Source organism: Chanodichthys erythropterus, chromosome 23 (genome assembly GCF_024489055.1).
Source record: "Chanodichthys erythropterus isolate Z2021 chromosome 23, ASM2448905v1, whole genome shotgun sequence".
In the NCBI taxonomy this organism is placed as follows: domain Eukaryota; kingdom Metazoa; phylum Chordata; class Actinopteri; order Cypriniformes; family Xenocyprididae; genus Chanodichthys; species Chanodichthys erythropterus.
The window spans coordinates 26,164,910-26,182,081 of record NC_090243.1 but is presented as its reverse complement, the minus strand read 5'-3'; the positions used below and the strand labels follow the sequence as shown (position 1 = coordinate 26,182,081).

At 38.5% G+C, this 17,172-nt stretch overlaps 1 protein-coding gene across 1 annotated transcript; it reads left to right on the top strand.

The window, feature by feature from the left end:
• Positions 1-11,972: 11,972 nt before the first annotated feature.
• On the top strand, positions 11,973-16,708 carry klf6a (Kruppel like factor 6a). The gene is made up of 4 exons (XM_067377896.1): positions 11,973-12,329; positions 13,712-14,285; positions 14,918-15,041; positions 16,344-16,708. The coding sequence occupies exons 1-4, from the start codon at positions 12,228-12,230 to the stop codon at positions 16,393-16,395; spliced, it is 852 nt and encodes a 283-aa protein (XP_067233997.1). The 5' UTR covers positions 11,973-12,227; the 3' UTR covers positions 16,396-16,708.
• The last annotated feature ends 464 nt before the right edge of the window (positions 16,709-17,172 follow it).

Below are 17,172 nucleotides of genomic sequence, written 5' to 3'. Positions count from 1 at the left end.
TTTACTAGCTATGTCTTTGCCAACCCTCTATAAAATGCACTGTTAAACACGTTTCTATTAAATGGACACCGGCTCATTCAATCCCAGGTGAGTCAACAGTCACACCTGAATCCCCAGCCAATAGGAACAAGCACAGGTGTTGGCAAAACAACTCTGATCCGTCTCTGAGTGTGCTGACCCAGCCAAGGTAAAACAATCCGGTGAGAGAATGCCTTACTCATGGGAAAATGACATAACCAGTGTGATGGGAAGATGGGAGCAGTGCATTAAAAAATGCAGATGACACATTGCTCAAACATATGATATCATAGTCTAAAGTCCAAAAAGAGGATGATGTCATTGTGTGTGGATTTGAGTGTACAAACAAAAAGCCAAGTAAACATATGCTAACAGTTGGAGGAAACCTACAATCATGATCTATGTTTGATAACCACAGACCTCACGAAAAGGTTGAAGGGTGAAACCAAATATGCCACATTTTAACCACACTAACATGGTAAACACTTTAAAGAGGTGCAGATAATAGGAGTGCAATAAGTATCATCTTTTTTATTCATTTAATTCAATTCAATTCACATTTATTTGTTCAGTGCTTTTCATAATACATATCGTTTCCAAGCAGCTTTACAGAAAAAGCATGCCAACGTTACAATTTAGAGTCATTTGTCATCAGAGGTGACTGTTTCCAAATGAGGTAATTTCAGAAATGCACATGTACACATCACGCAGTTAGCTAACAATGCGGTCATTTAAACAATGTATTAATTTAAGGCAATAACAATGAGCTCAATGAATGTTAACAATGATATATAGCAAAATTTGCAGGGTTACAGGTGTTCTGAAGTCTTCATAAGAGGCTGGAGCTGATGTACTCTCTAGTTGGCATAGCAGTGGAAACTAATTCCATGTTTGCTTAAGATATTACCAAGTGGCAGCATATATATTGAAAACACAATAAAGCCTAACACAGAACCTTGTGGCACTCCATAATTTACTGATGTTATCTTGAATTTTTCCGTTTAAATAAACAAAATGACAACGGTCTGATAGGTACGATCTAAACCACCCTAATGCCTGTCCCTGAATACAAATGTAATATTGTACTCGACTGTAGAGTGCTTTATGATCTATAGCGTTAATCATTTGATCCAGTTCACGAAAACGATCTGAATGATTAATCACAAATCAGACTGATCTGGTTTTTGAGTTCAATGATCCAGACACCGCTTTTAACAGCTCACTTGACCTAAATGGACCTACATTTCAGATTGTTACTTACACAAAACTATTGTATGACTACTGAAAACATGGACTATAGTACAGGAGATGTATACACATGTTTATTGTGTGTTTGGTTCTTTTTGAAGCTTCAGTCTTCATTCATTGCAATTTATTTTATTTTTGGATTTTACTATTCTTGTAAAATCCCTGTGGATAGTGTCAGATCCAGCCCAAAACAAGAATCAGCCTGAACTTCATTATTATGTTTTAAAGGGAAAGCACCGTTAAATGTCATAGTGTCCTAACAGGGCGAGACAAGCTGTGCTACTCATACCGAAAGTATCAGAAAGAAACTTTCCTTGATTAGAAAGCCCCATGAGAGTTCAGGCATGGAGTTAGTCACTTAATATTCATTATTTCAACTGCTCTATGTGTACTCACTGTTGCTATTGTTACCATGACAAAGGGCCTCAAAATCCCTTTTGAATGTCTTATCATGATTGGTTAAATTACTGGCCATGTTAATACAAATCCAACTTGCTCCAAAATCTCATTTTCATTCTGTTTCCTGTCATTATTCCTAATTCTGCCTCACTCTGTGGATTCAGAAGCCACGTTGCCATGGTGACGGAATTATTAATTTGCCTATTTCACCCATCCAAAACTGAGTGAATGCACATGAGCAGTACATTGAACAGATAAGATGAATGTGTGTTATTGCGATAGATTTACAAAATGTGATAATGTGCTTATAAAAAGTGGCCTACTAATGAGGCAAAAAGAGCGTGATTGTAGATTATGAGTCTATTTAGTCTTTTCTCTCAGACTTGTTTCGTCACGGGTCATTGGATTTTGCACACACATTCCTGAACTACAATATAATGAGCATGTGTGCAATAATATGGTACATTATTCACAGAACTGTAGTTTCAGAAGAAGATAGTATTATTCAATTTAAAGGTGAAGTGTTTAATTTCTGTCACTTCCAGCACAAGACAGTAATATATATGTATATATATATATATATATATATATATATATATATATATATATATATATATATATATATATATATATATATATATATACACATATATAATGTAACTTTGCTTTGCTTTTCACCTCTCATTTATTACTTAAAGCCCACTTTAAGTACTTAAATACCACAGCAAAAATGTAGCTTTCAATAATTAAAGATTATTAAAGACAAGTCAACAGTCATTAATAAAATAAGAACAAATACACAAATTACAAGTACAAAATAAGGAAGTAAGGTCTAACAGTAGTACTCAGGTACACAGATATAATCATTAAATGTAAAATAACACTATAGTGTTCACTGCATAAATGAAATGTAGAATAATCTTTGTTAAATATGGGTTTTGTTGTTTTATTAACATCAATGACATCAGATTTGTATAGGCTGCTGTCACTTTAAGATCTAATGAATGGATCTAATATAATAATACACATCTGACTGTTTACATTCACTTAAGACATAACCGACTGTATTTAAGAGAATACTTGCCAAGACTGGTATTTTAACATCATTTTGTGTGTATGTGTCCATTCAAGTGCAAGGAGACGGGAACGAGGAATCAATCCGGTGTTCCTTCGGGTGTGTGCGTATGTTTTTTTTTTTTTTTTCCTCTTCTTGCACTTGAATGGTTTAAAATAGCTTGAATGTGTAAACTGTCAAGAAAAAACAATGTGCAAATGATAAACGTATGGATTAACTGCTATCCATTGCACCCCTATATATCTATATCTATATATATATATATATATATATATATATATATATATATATACTGACTTTACTAATGGTGTGAGTTGGGGGCGGGGCTACCAGTTTAACTCACCAATACCTACTGTCTTTTACAATACTGTCTTGTGCTGGATAATTTGATACCTTTCTGTGAATAATGTTCCATATTATTGCACACATGCCCATTAAAATGTAGTTCAGGAATGTGTGTGCAAACTCCAACAACCCGTGACGAAACATGTCTGAGAGAAAAGACTAAATAGACTCATAATCTACACTCTTTTTGCCTCATTAGTAGGCCACTTCTAATGAGCACATTATCTCATTTTGTTCATTATAACACATAAAATAAATAATATTTCTAAATTAATGAAAATATTGACAGGGCACTATAAATGTGAACTACTGACCCAACTGGGCTAGGAGAAAAAAAAATCTGCTACATCTTCTCATATCCTTCAGGAAAAGACTCAGGGATTATTGGATTTCTAATCCTTTTGTTTTGAATTTACCAACAAGAATGTGTGAGGTCTGTTGCACTGAAACTCAGCTGTGACAAAGACTCCAGTGATATACATTAGATGTGGAGCTGAGATAAGAGATAAGACGGGGAGACGCATTGTGTTGCAGAGAGAGGAACGTGGACCTCCTGGGCACTGACCTGACTGCCAGAGATCAACATCCCTGATGGGGCGGACAAACTGGAATAGGGGATGGGGGAGGACGGCTGACGGTCCACTCCACCTTGTGAGGCTTGGCTCGGTATCAGATTTAAATGAAGGACAAAAGAGATTTTCTTTTATGTGCCCCTATCAGTAGGACAGTAGGTGACCCACTGTTAATGTGCAGAGAATACACAGCTAAAGTCATACAGTGAGTCAAGTCAGAGATTCTTTGCAAATGTCTATTTAAGCTCGTCATGCAGCAAGGGGAAAAAAGTTTGCCTGTATAAACTCTATGCCATTGCTAAAGCATTCTGTTCAGGTGCTGGATCAAAAAGCTCATCCCAAAGTCACTGTAATATCCTGATCTGTAGATATGGCTTCTTCAATGAACAGTTATGGGATTTTAATGTTCGTTTTATAGTCCACCAGGTGAAAATTGTATAAACATGATGACTTCAGGAATTATTTATGTCCGTAGTACAAATGGAACAGAATGTTGGGTTAGAATGATTAAAAATCAGGTGTGGGAAAAACTCTTTTTCACCTCCTACTTTCACACTGAGCTTGTGAAAAGTTCAGGACTGAATATCAGCATCTATCCGTGTCATTAATGGTCAAGGTAACCTGATAGACGGTCTACTTCCCCAACTTTCTAAAAGCATCATGCATTCATTCACCCAAGCCTTTAATCAGAGGGTTGGGCTTCTGTTTACACTTTGTACCAGATAAATGCCCTGCCCCCTTCTGAAAAAAAAGAGGAGGCGATTTTCCCACAGAGTTCCAGTAAAAAAAAAAACATAACATACTTAACATTCCTCGTTGTGGAATAATGGTAGTGGCCTTTAGCATATCAAATCACAGGGGAAAACAAGCAACTTCAACCAGAGAATGTGAAACAATGACCATTCGATGCCCTTTAGATTTTCCATCACATTTAAGATCTTCCTCCAGAGTTTCAATTACGTGAACGCCACCCCCATAAATATACTGCCTTGGTGCATTCGATACGATTTTTAGATACCCTATTTTTAGATGCTAGTTATTTCAGTATTTTATAGTGCTGTGCCAAACATTTGTGCGGGAAGTGTCTGATATCAGAAACAACAGAAAGTGAATCTGAGAACTACCGGATTGTTTGCTGTTAATGGGGTTTCAAATATATGAAGTGGAAAAACTTGATTTTGGAAGACAGTACACTCTAAAAAATGCTGGGTTAAAAACATCCCAAATTGGGTTGAAAATGGACAAACCCAGTGATTGGGTTGTTTTAACCCAGCAGTTGGATTAATTGTTTGCAATGTGCTGGGCATTTTTTTTAAATTACTATATGGCTGGCTTAAAATGAACCCAAAAAATAAAAAAATCAGACACATAATTATTAGAGGCAACAATAAGCAATTTAATAAATGTTTATTGTTTAGTTATTATTAATTAAAATATTAATAAATATTGATTTCCAACATACTTTGGGTAATTTTTTTAGCAAGCAATAATCATTTAAAAAAAAAAAAAAAAAAAAAAAAAGTTGAGTTAAATAAAACTACCCAGCAGGATGGGCAAACATTTAACACAACCATTGGGATAAACAGCTCACCCAAAAATGAAAATCCTGCCATTAATTACTCACTCTCATGTCATTCCACACCCGTAAGACCTTCGTTCATCTTCGGAACACAAATTAAAATTTTCAGATAAAATCCGATGGCTCAGTGAGGCCTGCGTTGGCGATTTCAAAACACTGCTCCATGAAGCTTCGAAGCTTTATGAATCTTTTGTTTCGAATCAGTGGTCATGTGATTTCAGTAAACGGCTTTGTTACATCATAAGTGTTTCGAAATGCTTCGAAATTTCAATGCTTCACGTGACTTTGGCAGTTTGATACACGCTCCGAACCACTGATTCGAAAAAAAAAGATTCGTAAAGCTTCGAAGCTTCATGAAGTAGTGTTTTGAGATTGCACATCACTAGATATTGTTGAATAAAGTCGTTATAAAATGTTTTCTTCATAACATTAAGGTTGAACCACATGAACTGTTTTACATACATCTGTAGTACCTTTCTGGATGAAATAACCCTTTAAAACAACCCATTCACTGGGTTTGTCCATTTTCAACCCAACTTGGGTTGTTTTTAACCCAGCATTTTTTTTTTTAGAATGTATGTACTTGTAAATTAAAATTGTATTTTTTTACCTTGAATAAAGTATTAATATCTGATAACACTTTTGATGCTCCCCAACAGGCATAAGTCATTTTGCAGCTACATGTCAACTTATTCTTCAACTTAGTCTACTAATATTCTAAAAAGAATTAGTTGACGTAGTTGAAACGTTACTTATAGTTAGTAGAATGTCTAAAGTGGACCATCGAAATAAAGTGCAACCAAAATAAATGAGTGCCATTGACTCAAAATTGTGGAAAACCCTTTTAGATGATGCTGCAAGCAAATTATTAATCAAATTCATTGAAAAACAAAAAGAATTAAACTTTTCAACTTTCACAGCATATTAATGATTAAATCAGAAACACTATCATGGGCCGTGACACAATGAGTCGTAGGACTTATTAGGAAACTCAACGGCCAAATAAAAACAAAAATGAATCACAAAGTTGGTTCATTTTATGTTGACAAAAAATATTACTGAATATAAATATTTGAGTTGTTTATAAAAGAAGGCTTCAGTGCCCTCTGCAAGGTCAAGTGCCAGCTGCGCGGTGGCTGACTTCTCTACCCGTCAATACACACGGATCTGACAAGAGACACACACAGATCGTTTAATGCCACCCTTGGCTGAATTTCAATGAAGCGTCCGCAACAGTGAGCAAACAGAGACAGACCATGTGTAAAGACTAATGAAGCCAATGATCACTTTTGTGTCGCCAGGTACCGCATACAGTAAGACAATTCTGATTTATGACATGGTGCATTAGAAAGAATATTGATTTCTCCTTTTGTCTCTCTCTCCCACTCTTTTACCGGCAAAGATTGATGTCACTGCATTGATTCCCAATCAATCAATTTATTTTCATTTTATTAATGCCTGAGCAATCGCTCAACGTCCTTATGAAAAGCAATGCATCTCAATTACATGCACCTGGTAATATAAATTGTTTAGGGATGATTTGCTGAATTACAATTGGCTTTTTCGCAAGTTTGCCAAGTTATTGGACACTTACATTGGTAATTGTCTTCCATCGCTACACAAAATGCGTTAAATAAGACAGCGAGGGCCAAATTAACTGCATATACTTGTGCATTCATATAGCCACATTAGACAAGGTGAGCACAAATGCACACACTCAATGTCTTTTGTTTGTAACCCTGAACAAAACAGGCATTGATGGTATTGCTGTCACTTTGGGGACTCGGGGAGAGGGGAAGAACGAACAGGTTTGGCACATGTCCAGTTTTAATAAAACACAGCTATTGGTGTGCGTTTCCTCGCTTCAGCAAATCCAATTGGAAATGCTTGGCCTGTTCCATGTCTGCGCTGTATTAAGGCTAATTAGTGTCTCAGTCTATTTGCATAGCGACTAGTTTCCGGCCATTCTCTCTCCTCTGACCCGTGCTCGCTCGCTGCTCGCAGGATCAACTTTTCCTGAAAAGAATGGCCAATAATTGTTTTCGCACGCATCAAGGGATGGGTACTCGCGGGATAAATGGCCTTCCATACGGCACATCGCTTAGAAGGGAAAAAGAACAACCTGCAACAACTTACTGATTGTACTGACATTGATGTATTAAAATGGACCCTGTGCGTAATTGCTCTTTCCTGTGGCTACTGTGCAGGGAGGGTTGCATAATGATGATAGAGTTTAGAACCTTGCTGAAAGAGATAAAGTCTGCCAGGGCCCACCGCAAAGTATTTTCTGGACACTTCCTTAATGAAACATCCCGCTGGATACAAATAGGGATTAAAAGACCGTCAAGTGGCAACTTTCCAGTGTGGATTGCTTTGTTGTCGCACAACATTGTTGTCGCTTGCTTCATTAGTCGATGCGCACAGAGACTCCAAAGGGTTCTCATTCACTCCAACGCTCACTTCAGACATTCTCGGTTATGACGGCAAAAATGCTCAGACCAGCTTAACGCAGGGCCGTGTAAAGCGTGACATTAAGACGCTCTGTTAAACTGCAACTCATTGTTGCACTTCAATTCCAATGGGTTTAAAAGGACAGACGCTGAGGTCCGGAGTGACTGACTGTCCTCAATGGCACTCTTTCAGTTCAAAAGCAGGCTGGACAAAGCCATTGTCCGGAATGTCTGACCTTTGGCAATGATTAACAGTTGCACCACTTCCCCTCTGACAAGCAGCTCAAAAATTCCTTGAAATGACTATCATAGCCAGGCTCTGCAGCTCCAAAGACACCACCATATGACTGAATCAGATGCTACGAGTTACAAATATGGCCCCAGCTGAGAGCTACAATAGGGACTCAGTTCTCCAGAGGTTAGCACCAGACTATACTGTGGCGCTGGACAATGGCACTCTGTTCTGGAAATGTTGTTTGTAACATCTCTACTGAACTCAGAGGACGGGAGGCCAGATCAGCGTGTAAATTAACTTTACCCGCAAGTCTTCTGCAAGCGATAAAAGCGGTATCTCTCAATTTCAGAGCCATTCCAGAGGATTAAGTGATTACATTGAGAGTATGTGAATCGCTAGTGTTAACAAAGTCAAACGATCGACTTGGTACAGGCTAAATCAGTTGTTCCATAAACAAATCGATCATCTAAAACAATTAATCATTCATACAAGTATATTTGTCAATAACTTTGAGCATGAAAAACACGAGAGCTCAATAAATAAAGAATACTTGAATAAAATCTGTGATAGTTATTGCTTTATGCTGAACAACACCTTTAGATTTCCAATTCAATGATTCACTCTGTAAAAAAAAGTGACTGTATACAAACCACACTGAAGTGAACGAACCCAAAGCATACTACACTCTAAGAAATGCTGGGTTAAAAACAACCCAAGTTGGGTTGAAAATGGACAAACCCAGTGGTTGGGTTAAATGTTTGCCCAACCTGCTGGGTAGTTTTATTTAAACCAACTGTTATTTAAAAATTGCTATATGGCTAGCTTAAAATGAACCCAAAATAGTTGGGAAATTAAAGATGCAATTAGAGGCAACAATAATAGACAAAAGGTGAATGTTTATTAATAAGCTTTAATGTTTTATTAATATAAATTTAATAGTTTATTAATATAAATGTATTAATAAGCAATTTAATAAATGTTTATTGTTTAATAATTATTCATTGAACATTAATAAATGTTCATTTCCAACATACTTTGGGTTAATTTTAATTAAGCAATACAGTAAACAATAGTTGAGTTAAATAAAACTACCCAGCAGGTTGGGCAAACATTTAACCCTACCGCACGAGGTTAAAACAACCCAATTGCTGTGTTTGTCCATTTTCAACCCAACTTGGGTTGTTTTTAACCCAGCATTTTTTAGAGTGTACTGTTGCCTCTAGTAATTATGTTATATTTTGTGCTCATTTTAAGCCAGACATATAGTATTTTTTAAACAATAGTTGTGGTTTAACCTTGATGAAGCGATAAAGCGATAAAAATACATTTTGTGCGGCAAATAAACCAAAACAAAATAATTACTTTTCAACAATATTTAGTGATGGGCGATTTCAAAAAACGGCTTCATGAAGCTTCGAAGCGTTACGAATCTTTTGAAATTTCAATAGTTCACGTAACTTTGGCATCAAAAACTTATCACGTAACAGAGCCTTGTTTACTGAATTCACGTGACTTTGGCACTCTGAACCACTCATTCGAAACAAAGGATTCATACAGCTTCGAAGCTTCATGAAGCAGTGTTTTGAAATCGCCCATCACTAGATATTGTTGAAAAAAGTTGTTATTTAGTTGTTGTAGTGTTGTTGTTTTGGCTAACAAAATGGATTCTCGTCACTTCATAACATTGAGGTTGAACCACTGTAGTCACATGAACTGTTTTAAAGTAGCTTTCTGGGCATCTGAATGTGTTAATCAACATGCTGGCAATGCAGGCCTCACTGAGCCAACGGATTTCATCAAAAATATCTTAATTTGTGTTCTGAAGATGAATGAAGATTTATGACGACATGAGGGTGAGTAATTAATGACAAAAATTAAATTTTTGGGTGAATTAACCCTTTCAGGAGTATGCAGTGTGCAGTATGCAAGTTTGCTGTATGTTCAGAATACTACTAAAATGTGCATTATAAAACCAGAGCCGCACAAAATACTTTATCCCACAATGCTCCACTTTACTTTTCATTTCAATTGATGAATGCACCAGAAGTCATATCAGTTGCAGTTATGTGTTTTAGCTAAGGTATCATATTCTACATATCAAATGCTTTTGGGGCGCTGTTTGACTCAAATAACTTGAAACCATTGCCATATTTGGCCTACTAAATCAGAAGTTATGTTGAGGTAGAGTAACCAAACAGACAGATTAGGTTCATTATGCACCTCGAGTTACTCCAGACAGACCCCAAACAAGTAGCTATATAAAGAGTGGACACAAGTCAACTGGGCAGTGCTGTCCTCATGTGTTAACTGACTAGTGTCCACATCCTTCACGTCTGAGTCATGTGCAATGTGTCTTGCCAAATTTCACTCTTGTATCTGCAACTATAGCAACATAAGTGTTTCTATGTAAAGAGTTTTTGTTTATTTGATTATCCAATGTATCCTCCTCCCACTACAAATGTAAAATAAGTAAAATTCTTGCCTCAAATGTTATCTTAAAGCAAGACAGCTGTTAGCTGTCAAATTCATTTTAAAGGTACACTGTAAAAATATATTTTCATGATTTGTTATCAACATTTTTACTTTTGTCAAATCAACTTCAATAATTAATATGGTTCAGAAAACATAATATTGTGAGTTTCTGTTGATTAAACCAATCATCTTCATCGTTTTAACTCAAATTTTTTATTTCAACCAGTTAACTTACTTTTTTTTTACCGTTTATTTGCTGCTTGGCTTGCACATTACACCCACAAGTGTGCCATAATGTGGTATAAATTAAAAGATATTAATTAACATATTTTCGTAATTAAGAATACACTGTAACATGATGTTAAATCATTTCTAATTAGACACCAAATAGACACATAGGCCTATATATATGCAGCAGACCAGAGAAAATGTTTATTTCATTATATATATATATATATATATATATATATATATATATATATATATATATATATATATATATATTATTATTTATTTATTTATTTATTTATTTTTATTTATTTTTTTTGGCAGTTGTAATACATATTCAAAGTTAAATGGACCACAAAACCAGTCATAAGTCACATGGGTATATTTGTAGCAATTGCCAACAATACATTGTATGGGTCAAAATGATCAATTCTTCTTTTATTCCAAAAATCATTGAGATATTAAGTAAAGATCATGTTCCATGAAGATATTTTGCACATTTCCTACTGTAAATATATATAAAATGTATTTTTTTTTTTTTTTGTGAGTGAATATGCATTGCTAAGGACTTCATTTGGACAACTTAAATTTTTTTGCACCCTCAGATTCCAGATTTGAGCTGTATCTTTGCCAAATATTGTCCTATCCTAACAAACCATACATCAATAGAAAGCTTATTATTCAGCTTTCAGATGATGTATAAATCTCAATTTCAAAAAAAAAGACTCTTATGATTGGTTTTGTGGTGCAGGGTCACATATCAACATACACAATGACTGACACACAAACAGTGTATAGCCTATCTGCCTGGCTACATTTTCAGAAATTCTTCTCTTTTTTTATGGTTTACAAAGCCAACAAGACTGCCAGAGACATTTTATTGGAATATAAGACATTTATTTCACTGATATCTGTGAAGTAACAGGGACACTTTATTTGTGGTATTCAAAAAATGCTTGGAACGTCTCCAAACCCTTATTTTTGTTTGTAGGGGTTACTCTAGGGAGCAAAAAAAAAAACAGGCAAAATGGAAAAAGAACGTATTTCAAAACTTTCAAGTTCTCTAGGAGACTCAACCGATTGCACACAGCGCTCGCTCTGGCCAAACCAATGCGCGTGTGACACTCAGTCGTCAAGAAACAGAAGCGAAGGGCTCGAGCGCAGGGCCTTTATATACGCTTCTAAAAATAACCTCCAATCAGCGCGCAGCCTCGTACGGTTGAATAAACCAATCACAGCCCTACGAGGGCGGACTTATAAACACACGCCGCTGCCATTGGCTTAAGGTGATATCATATGCGCCCGCGCAACCTGGTCTGGTTTGATTGGACGTGTTTTGAGGGAACGTCACGTTGTCACGAGGGGGTAGGCAGGCTGCGAGGTTTGAATAGGGGAAGTTGACAGAGCGCAGAGCTGTGCGTGAGTTCAGTGTGTTTGCAAATATAGAGTGAGCTCAACAGACGGACTAGCGGACTCTGAGCAAAGCGACGGCTGCACCGCGTTGCTATTGCACGAAGAGGACGCTTTCTTGTCACACTTTATCTTGATTCAACAAGATATCTATATATTTTTTCTTGTCTTTTATTGCCTGATACTTGGGATTGCAATGGATGTTCTACCAATGTGCAGCATTTTTCAGGAACTTCAGATCGTCCATGACACTGGCTATTTCTCTGCATTGCCATCGCTTGAAGAATACTGGCAACAGGTAACAATTTTAAAGTGAAATGGATTGAACTTCCGCCGCGATTCGTGTGCTTTGACTTCGCTGTCTTTAAACTGGAATCGGAGAGAGTTATTTACAATCCGCGGAAGCGCTGCGCTGAATGAAACATTGTAACATTCTAACGTTCTAAGTGACGTGTTTGATTCGGATACATTGTCGCGCGGTTAATGCTGTCAATCAACTCAGAGCTTAGTTTATGCGCTTGTTTTGGCATACGAAGTATTTATTTTATTTTATTTTTTTACTTTTTAAGGAGTCAGATCTATATTGCGCTACCATCGCAAAAAACACCATTTAGTAATGAAAATAATTGCATCGTTTTCTTGTGCGTTTCCTACTCAGACATAGTCTGGTTGATTTGACAGTCTGCAGCACATGTTCTGTCACATAACGGGGTTTATAGGAGGCGCGTATTGACTGTCATAGCAGGTTCTGCTGCTTGATACTGATATACTTGTGATTGAACAGTTGCATCGTATTCTTGGCAATGTTTGTCTTGAAATTGATCCAGGTAGTTTCCCTCAGGCATTTTGGGATTCTGGCATAGGGCCATATGAACACATCTCTTGGCATTTAAACATGCGTTTGCATTGCTTAATGTTTCCCAGCATAGAATACTGCTAAAATGAAAACCAGACATCATTTCCTCAGCATTATGTCGTTTCAGACCTGACCGTTAGTGACTGACAGCTTCAGTCACCATTCACTTTCATTGTTTCTTCTTCCATACAACTAAAGTGAATGGTGACTGAGACTGAAAGTCTCGTGGGAATGGAATAATGTTGAATAAACGACAGAATTCGCTTTTAGGAGCAAACCTTTACCAGATGGAGAGTCTAACGTTAGATTTTTCAGGAAATTTTGCGCGGTAAACATCATTGTTGTTATTGAGGATGTGCAGAGCTTAAACCTTACACCTAAATGATCATATTAAGTGGAAAAACAGTTTGAAGTGTTAACTTCTGCACCCAAATGCAGTGCGTTCACACTTAATACGCTTTCAAATGCGTCCAGATGTACGCTGAGGGGACGTCAGGCTGTTTGAATGAGGAAACTCGACCGAGGAAGTTCTGTGGCTTCCTTAAAAGGACTCTGAAATGTCTGCATGACTCACTAGGGGATAACTGTTCTAGAAAGACAATATACAGCCCTCAAAGCCATATTTATACCTAGAATACTCCGATAACTGATTTTATTGGTCTTGCATATCCGCTAATGTTTCCACATGACACAGTTTAACAGATTTCTGCAGAAAGTGTGTGAAAGTGCAGGTGAGAGTGTGGTCAACCTACACTAACCCTTGGCAATCAAAGTTGCAGGAAACTCGTGCACATTCTAACGTGGTGTTTTCTGTTTTGAATCAGACATGTCTGGAGCTGGAGAGATATTTGCAGAGCGAGCCGTACGTCTCTGCGTCTGACCTCAAGTTTGAGGGCCAAGAAGATCTTTGGAGCAAGCTCATCTTGGCTTGTGGAGATAAGGGAGATGGGAACGGCAACCTTCCCAGCGTCAAGGAAGAGGACAATCAGGACTGCCAAATATTAGAAATCAACAGCATGAATTCGGATGCCAGCAGCGAGGCGTCTGACAGCTCGGAGGAGCTCTCGCCCACTCACATCTTTACCTCCAACCCGCTGGGCTCGGTTCTGACGGAGTCAGCACATCACTTGAGTTCCTCTATCATCAGCACGCCTCCGTCCTCCCCGGAAACCCCCCAGGAGCCCGGCGTCCCGCAGGTGTGGGGCTCCACGCAGACTGACTTGCACGTGCCGGTGAAGATCCGGCAAAACGGACTGGGGAAGGCCTCGGATAAGGCTTCCGCAGGAGGGGACGCCTCTCCGGACGGCAGGAGGAGAGTGCACAGGTGTCACTTCAACGGCTGCCGGAAGGTTTACACAAAGAGTTCTCACTTAAAAGCACATCAGCGGACTCACACAGGTAAGAAACCTTCGCTTTTGGTCGTGACGTTGCTTCACGTTGTCTTTGACACTGTATTAAAGCAACTTCCTGTGAAGTTGTGTAATGGAGTTGAGTTCACACAGGCTGTCCTCAGCTGCAAGGCTAATGTCACTCTGTGAATATTTGCCCCGCATGACTGCACGCCTAAACGGTGACCTAATCTGTTTGGAATGCGGCCGTGGTGAGGAAGGAGGGGGGATCGGATGGGGGAGGGGATGAAACTCAGCCAGGGTGAAAACAACCTGCTCTACCAAAACAGTTTTGGTTTCGTCATGGGAAAGAACCAGGCTTTTGAATGGGGATCTGGGTGGCCCCTTTTTAAAGGGCCCGTCGCATTCAAAACAGACTCTGTGTGACACGCATTGTTCCGGATGGTGTTTATGCATATAAGACGGGCTTTTGGCATACTGTGCATTCCTGCAATCCTTGAGAGCTTGAGGGATCTTATTAAAGTTGGGACTGTTTGCGTCACCTGATCCATAAACATGCATCCTGTTTACAGATGCATTTTTGAGAGCGTTACTGAACACGCCGTTCCACATTCCTTTCAGACTAGTGAATGCTGAAACCTAGCAAAATGTTCTGAAAGGTGTTTGTGTTTTTGTTTACAGGTGAGAAGCCGTACAGGTGTTCATGGGAAGGCTGCGAGTGGCGCTTCGCGAGGAGCGACGAGCTAACCCGACACTTCAGGAAGCACACCGGTGCAAAGCCATTTAAATGCAGTCACTGTGACAGGTACGTTCAGTTCTGTCTCGCTATCTCTCCCTGTGACAGTCATCAAAGCCCGTCTGCGTCTCCCCGATCCTTTGATGCGTGTGGCAGCGAAATGCGACGGATTTCTGCGTTCAGCATTGATTCGGTTTTATCGGTTCATCGATGGGAGTCGCCCCATTATGTTTGGATTTTATCACTTAATTACCTAATCACATTAAATGCTTGAAAGCGCAATAGTCACACTGTCGCAATACTTTATTGATATTCTCTCCGTTTTATGACCAAATGCGCCTCTCCTGTTTGTCATCACTTCCTCTGTTAATCATTTCCCTTCCTGAGAGCTTTGTGCTTTGAACACAACTTCCCTTTTGGCGTTTTGTTTCTGTGGTTGCTGGATGTGAAGCATTTTATAGTTCTCCTTTAAAACAAAGCATTTGATCATATCCTACACGGAACCTGCCAGCATTTTATTTTTATTTTATCTTATTAAAAGTTTAATTTATGCGTTATGTTGTCATATATATAATGTACACACACACACACAATAATAGCTAACCCCACCACCACAAAAACATGAAATTGTCAGGAAAAAGACAACATATTTCATTATACGTTATTGATTTATAAATTATTTATTTTTATAATTATATTTATAGTAATATTTGGAAATTTTGCAGCTGTAGTGTCACTCTGTGACCATTATAAACTGAAATGAAAAATGAAATAATGCAATTTTTTTTTTTTTAAAGGGATAGTTCACCAAAAAATGAAAATTATCCCATAATTTACTCACCCTCACCCTCATCCTAGGGTGTAAATGATTATATTCTTTCAGACGAACACAACCAGAGATTTTCCAAATTTCATCCATCCATAATAATAGTAATAATAAAAGTAATCCATATGGCTCCAGGGGGTTAATAAAGGCCTTGTGAAGCGAAGCGATGGGTTTTTGTAAGAAAATATCCATATTTAAAACTCTATAATAACTAGTTTTCGGCTGATGGCCATAGTCATCGATTTGCCTTTGACCCGACTCATGACACAGTGACAAACATGGAAGCACAGAGGAAAGAGCAAAACAAAACACCGGTCACAAATTAGAAGTCTAAAACAAGAAACTATAAAGAGAAACAGAGCTTTCCTAACCAAGCTTTCCTTTCATTAGCCTTCATGGCACCTATTCCAGTTTCACAAATTCGCCTGGAGGGCCACTAGGGGCCTCATCAGTGACGCAATGCACACTTTGATCACACTTTATGGCTTCTGTGGCCCCTGCCTGACCTTGTTTTTCACCTTTTCTCTTGCTGTTTCTTTCTCCAGGTGTTTCTCCAGGTCGGACCACCTGGCCCTGCACATGAAGAGGCACCTTTGAGCGGGTCGTAGCTTCACGCTGGGGATCTGTTGTGTCCTGACCAGCTTCCTGGTTGACCTGGCCCTGCAAGAAATGGGGGGAGTGTGTTCCAGCCAAAGCATGCCATTTTGCACCATATCCTGTGCCTCCGTGAGCCCCGGGATAAAGGCGGACTGACTGGTTGTTGAAACGGAAAAGGAAGGGACAAAATCACGTATGAAGAATCGAACAGAGGAGGATGATTTAGTTAAAAAAACAAAACAAAATTAAAAAAAAAAAAAGAGCGAATGAATGGTGTGTTGTATGGTGCATGATGTTTTGGACAACTCCTGGACTATACACTGGTACTTTAAAACAAATCCTGTTTGACGTGAGCGGATGAATGACCCGTGTGCGAAGAAGAAGGGTGGGAGGGGGGTACCAGTGTATCACTGTGGGCTGAATGGTGTCGGGAAACAAGTTCCGTTTTTGTTTCCACACGGTATGTGAGAACGGCAAAGTCTGAATGAAGCCGTGAGACTGAGGACTCCTGCCAGACGCCCCCGGGCTCTGCGGCGCAAGACTGCGGGAGGGGGACGAATCGGCCAGGGTTTCACCCCCTGCCCCCATCTAAAGGGGGGGCGGAAACTCGGTCCTGAATGAAAGTGGCTTTTTTGGTGTTCGGTGCAGCTACTAAATGTGCAATGTGTTCGGTAGCTTGTTTTTTTGACAGGCTACAAAAGCTCATTTGTAGTCCGTTGTATAAGCTGTGTGCTTAGAGATGTAACACAATTATAACTTCACTATCATAAACAGGTG

Coding starts and splice junctions, on each gene's coding strand:
- klf6a (XM_067377896.1), top strand. CDS start 12,228: ATGGATGTTCTACCAATGTGCAGCATTTTTCAGGAACTTCAGATCGTC. Junction 12,330..13,711: donor TTGAAGAATACTGGCAACAG/GTAACAATTTTA, acceptor GTTTTGAATCAG/ACATGTCTGGAGCTGGAGAG. Junction 14,286..14,917: donor ACATCAGCGGACTCACACAG/GTAAGAAACCTT, acceptor TTTTGTTTACAG/GTGAGAAGCCGTACAGGTGT.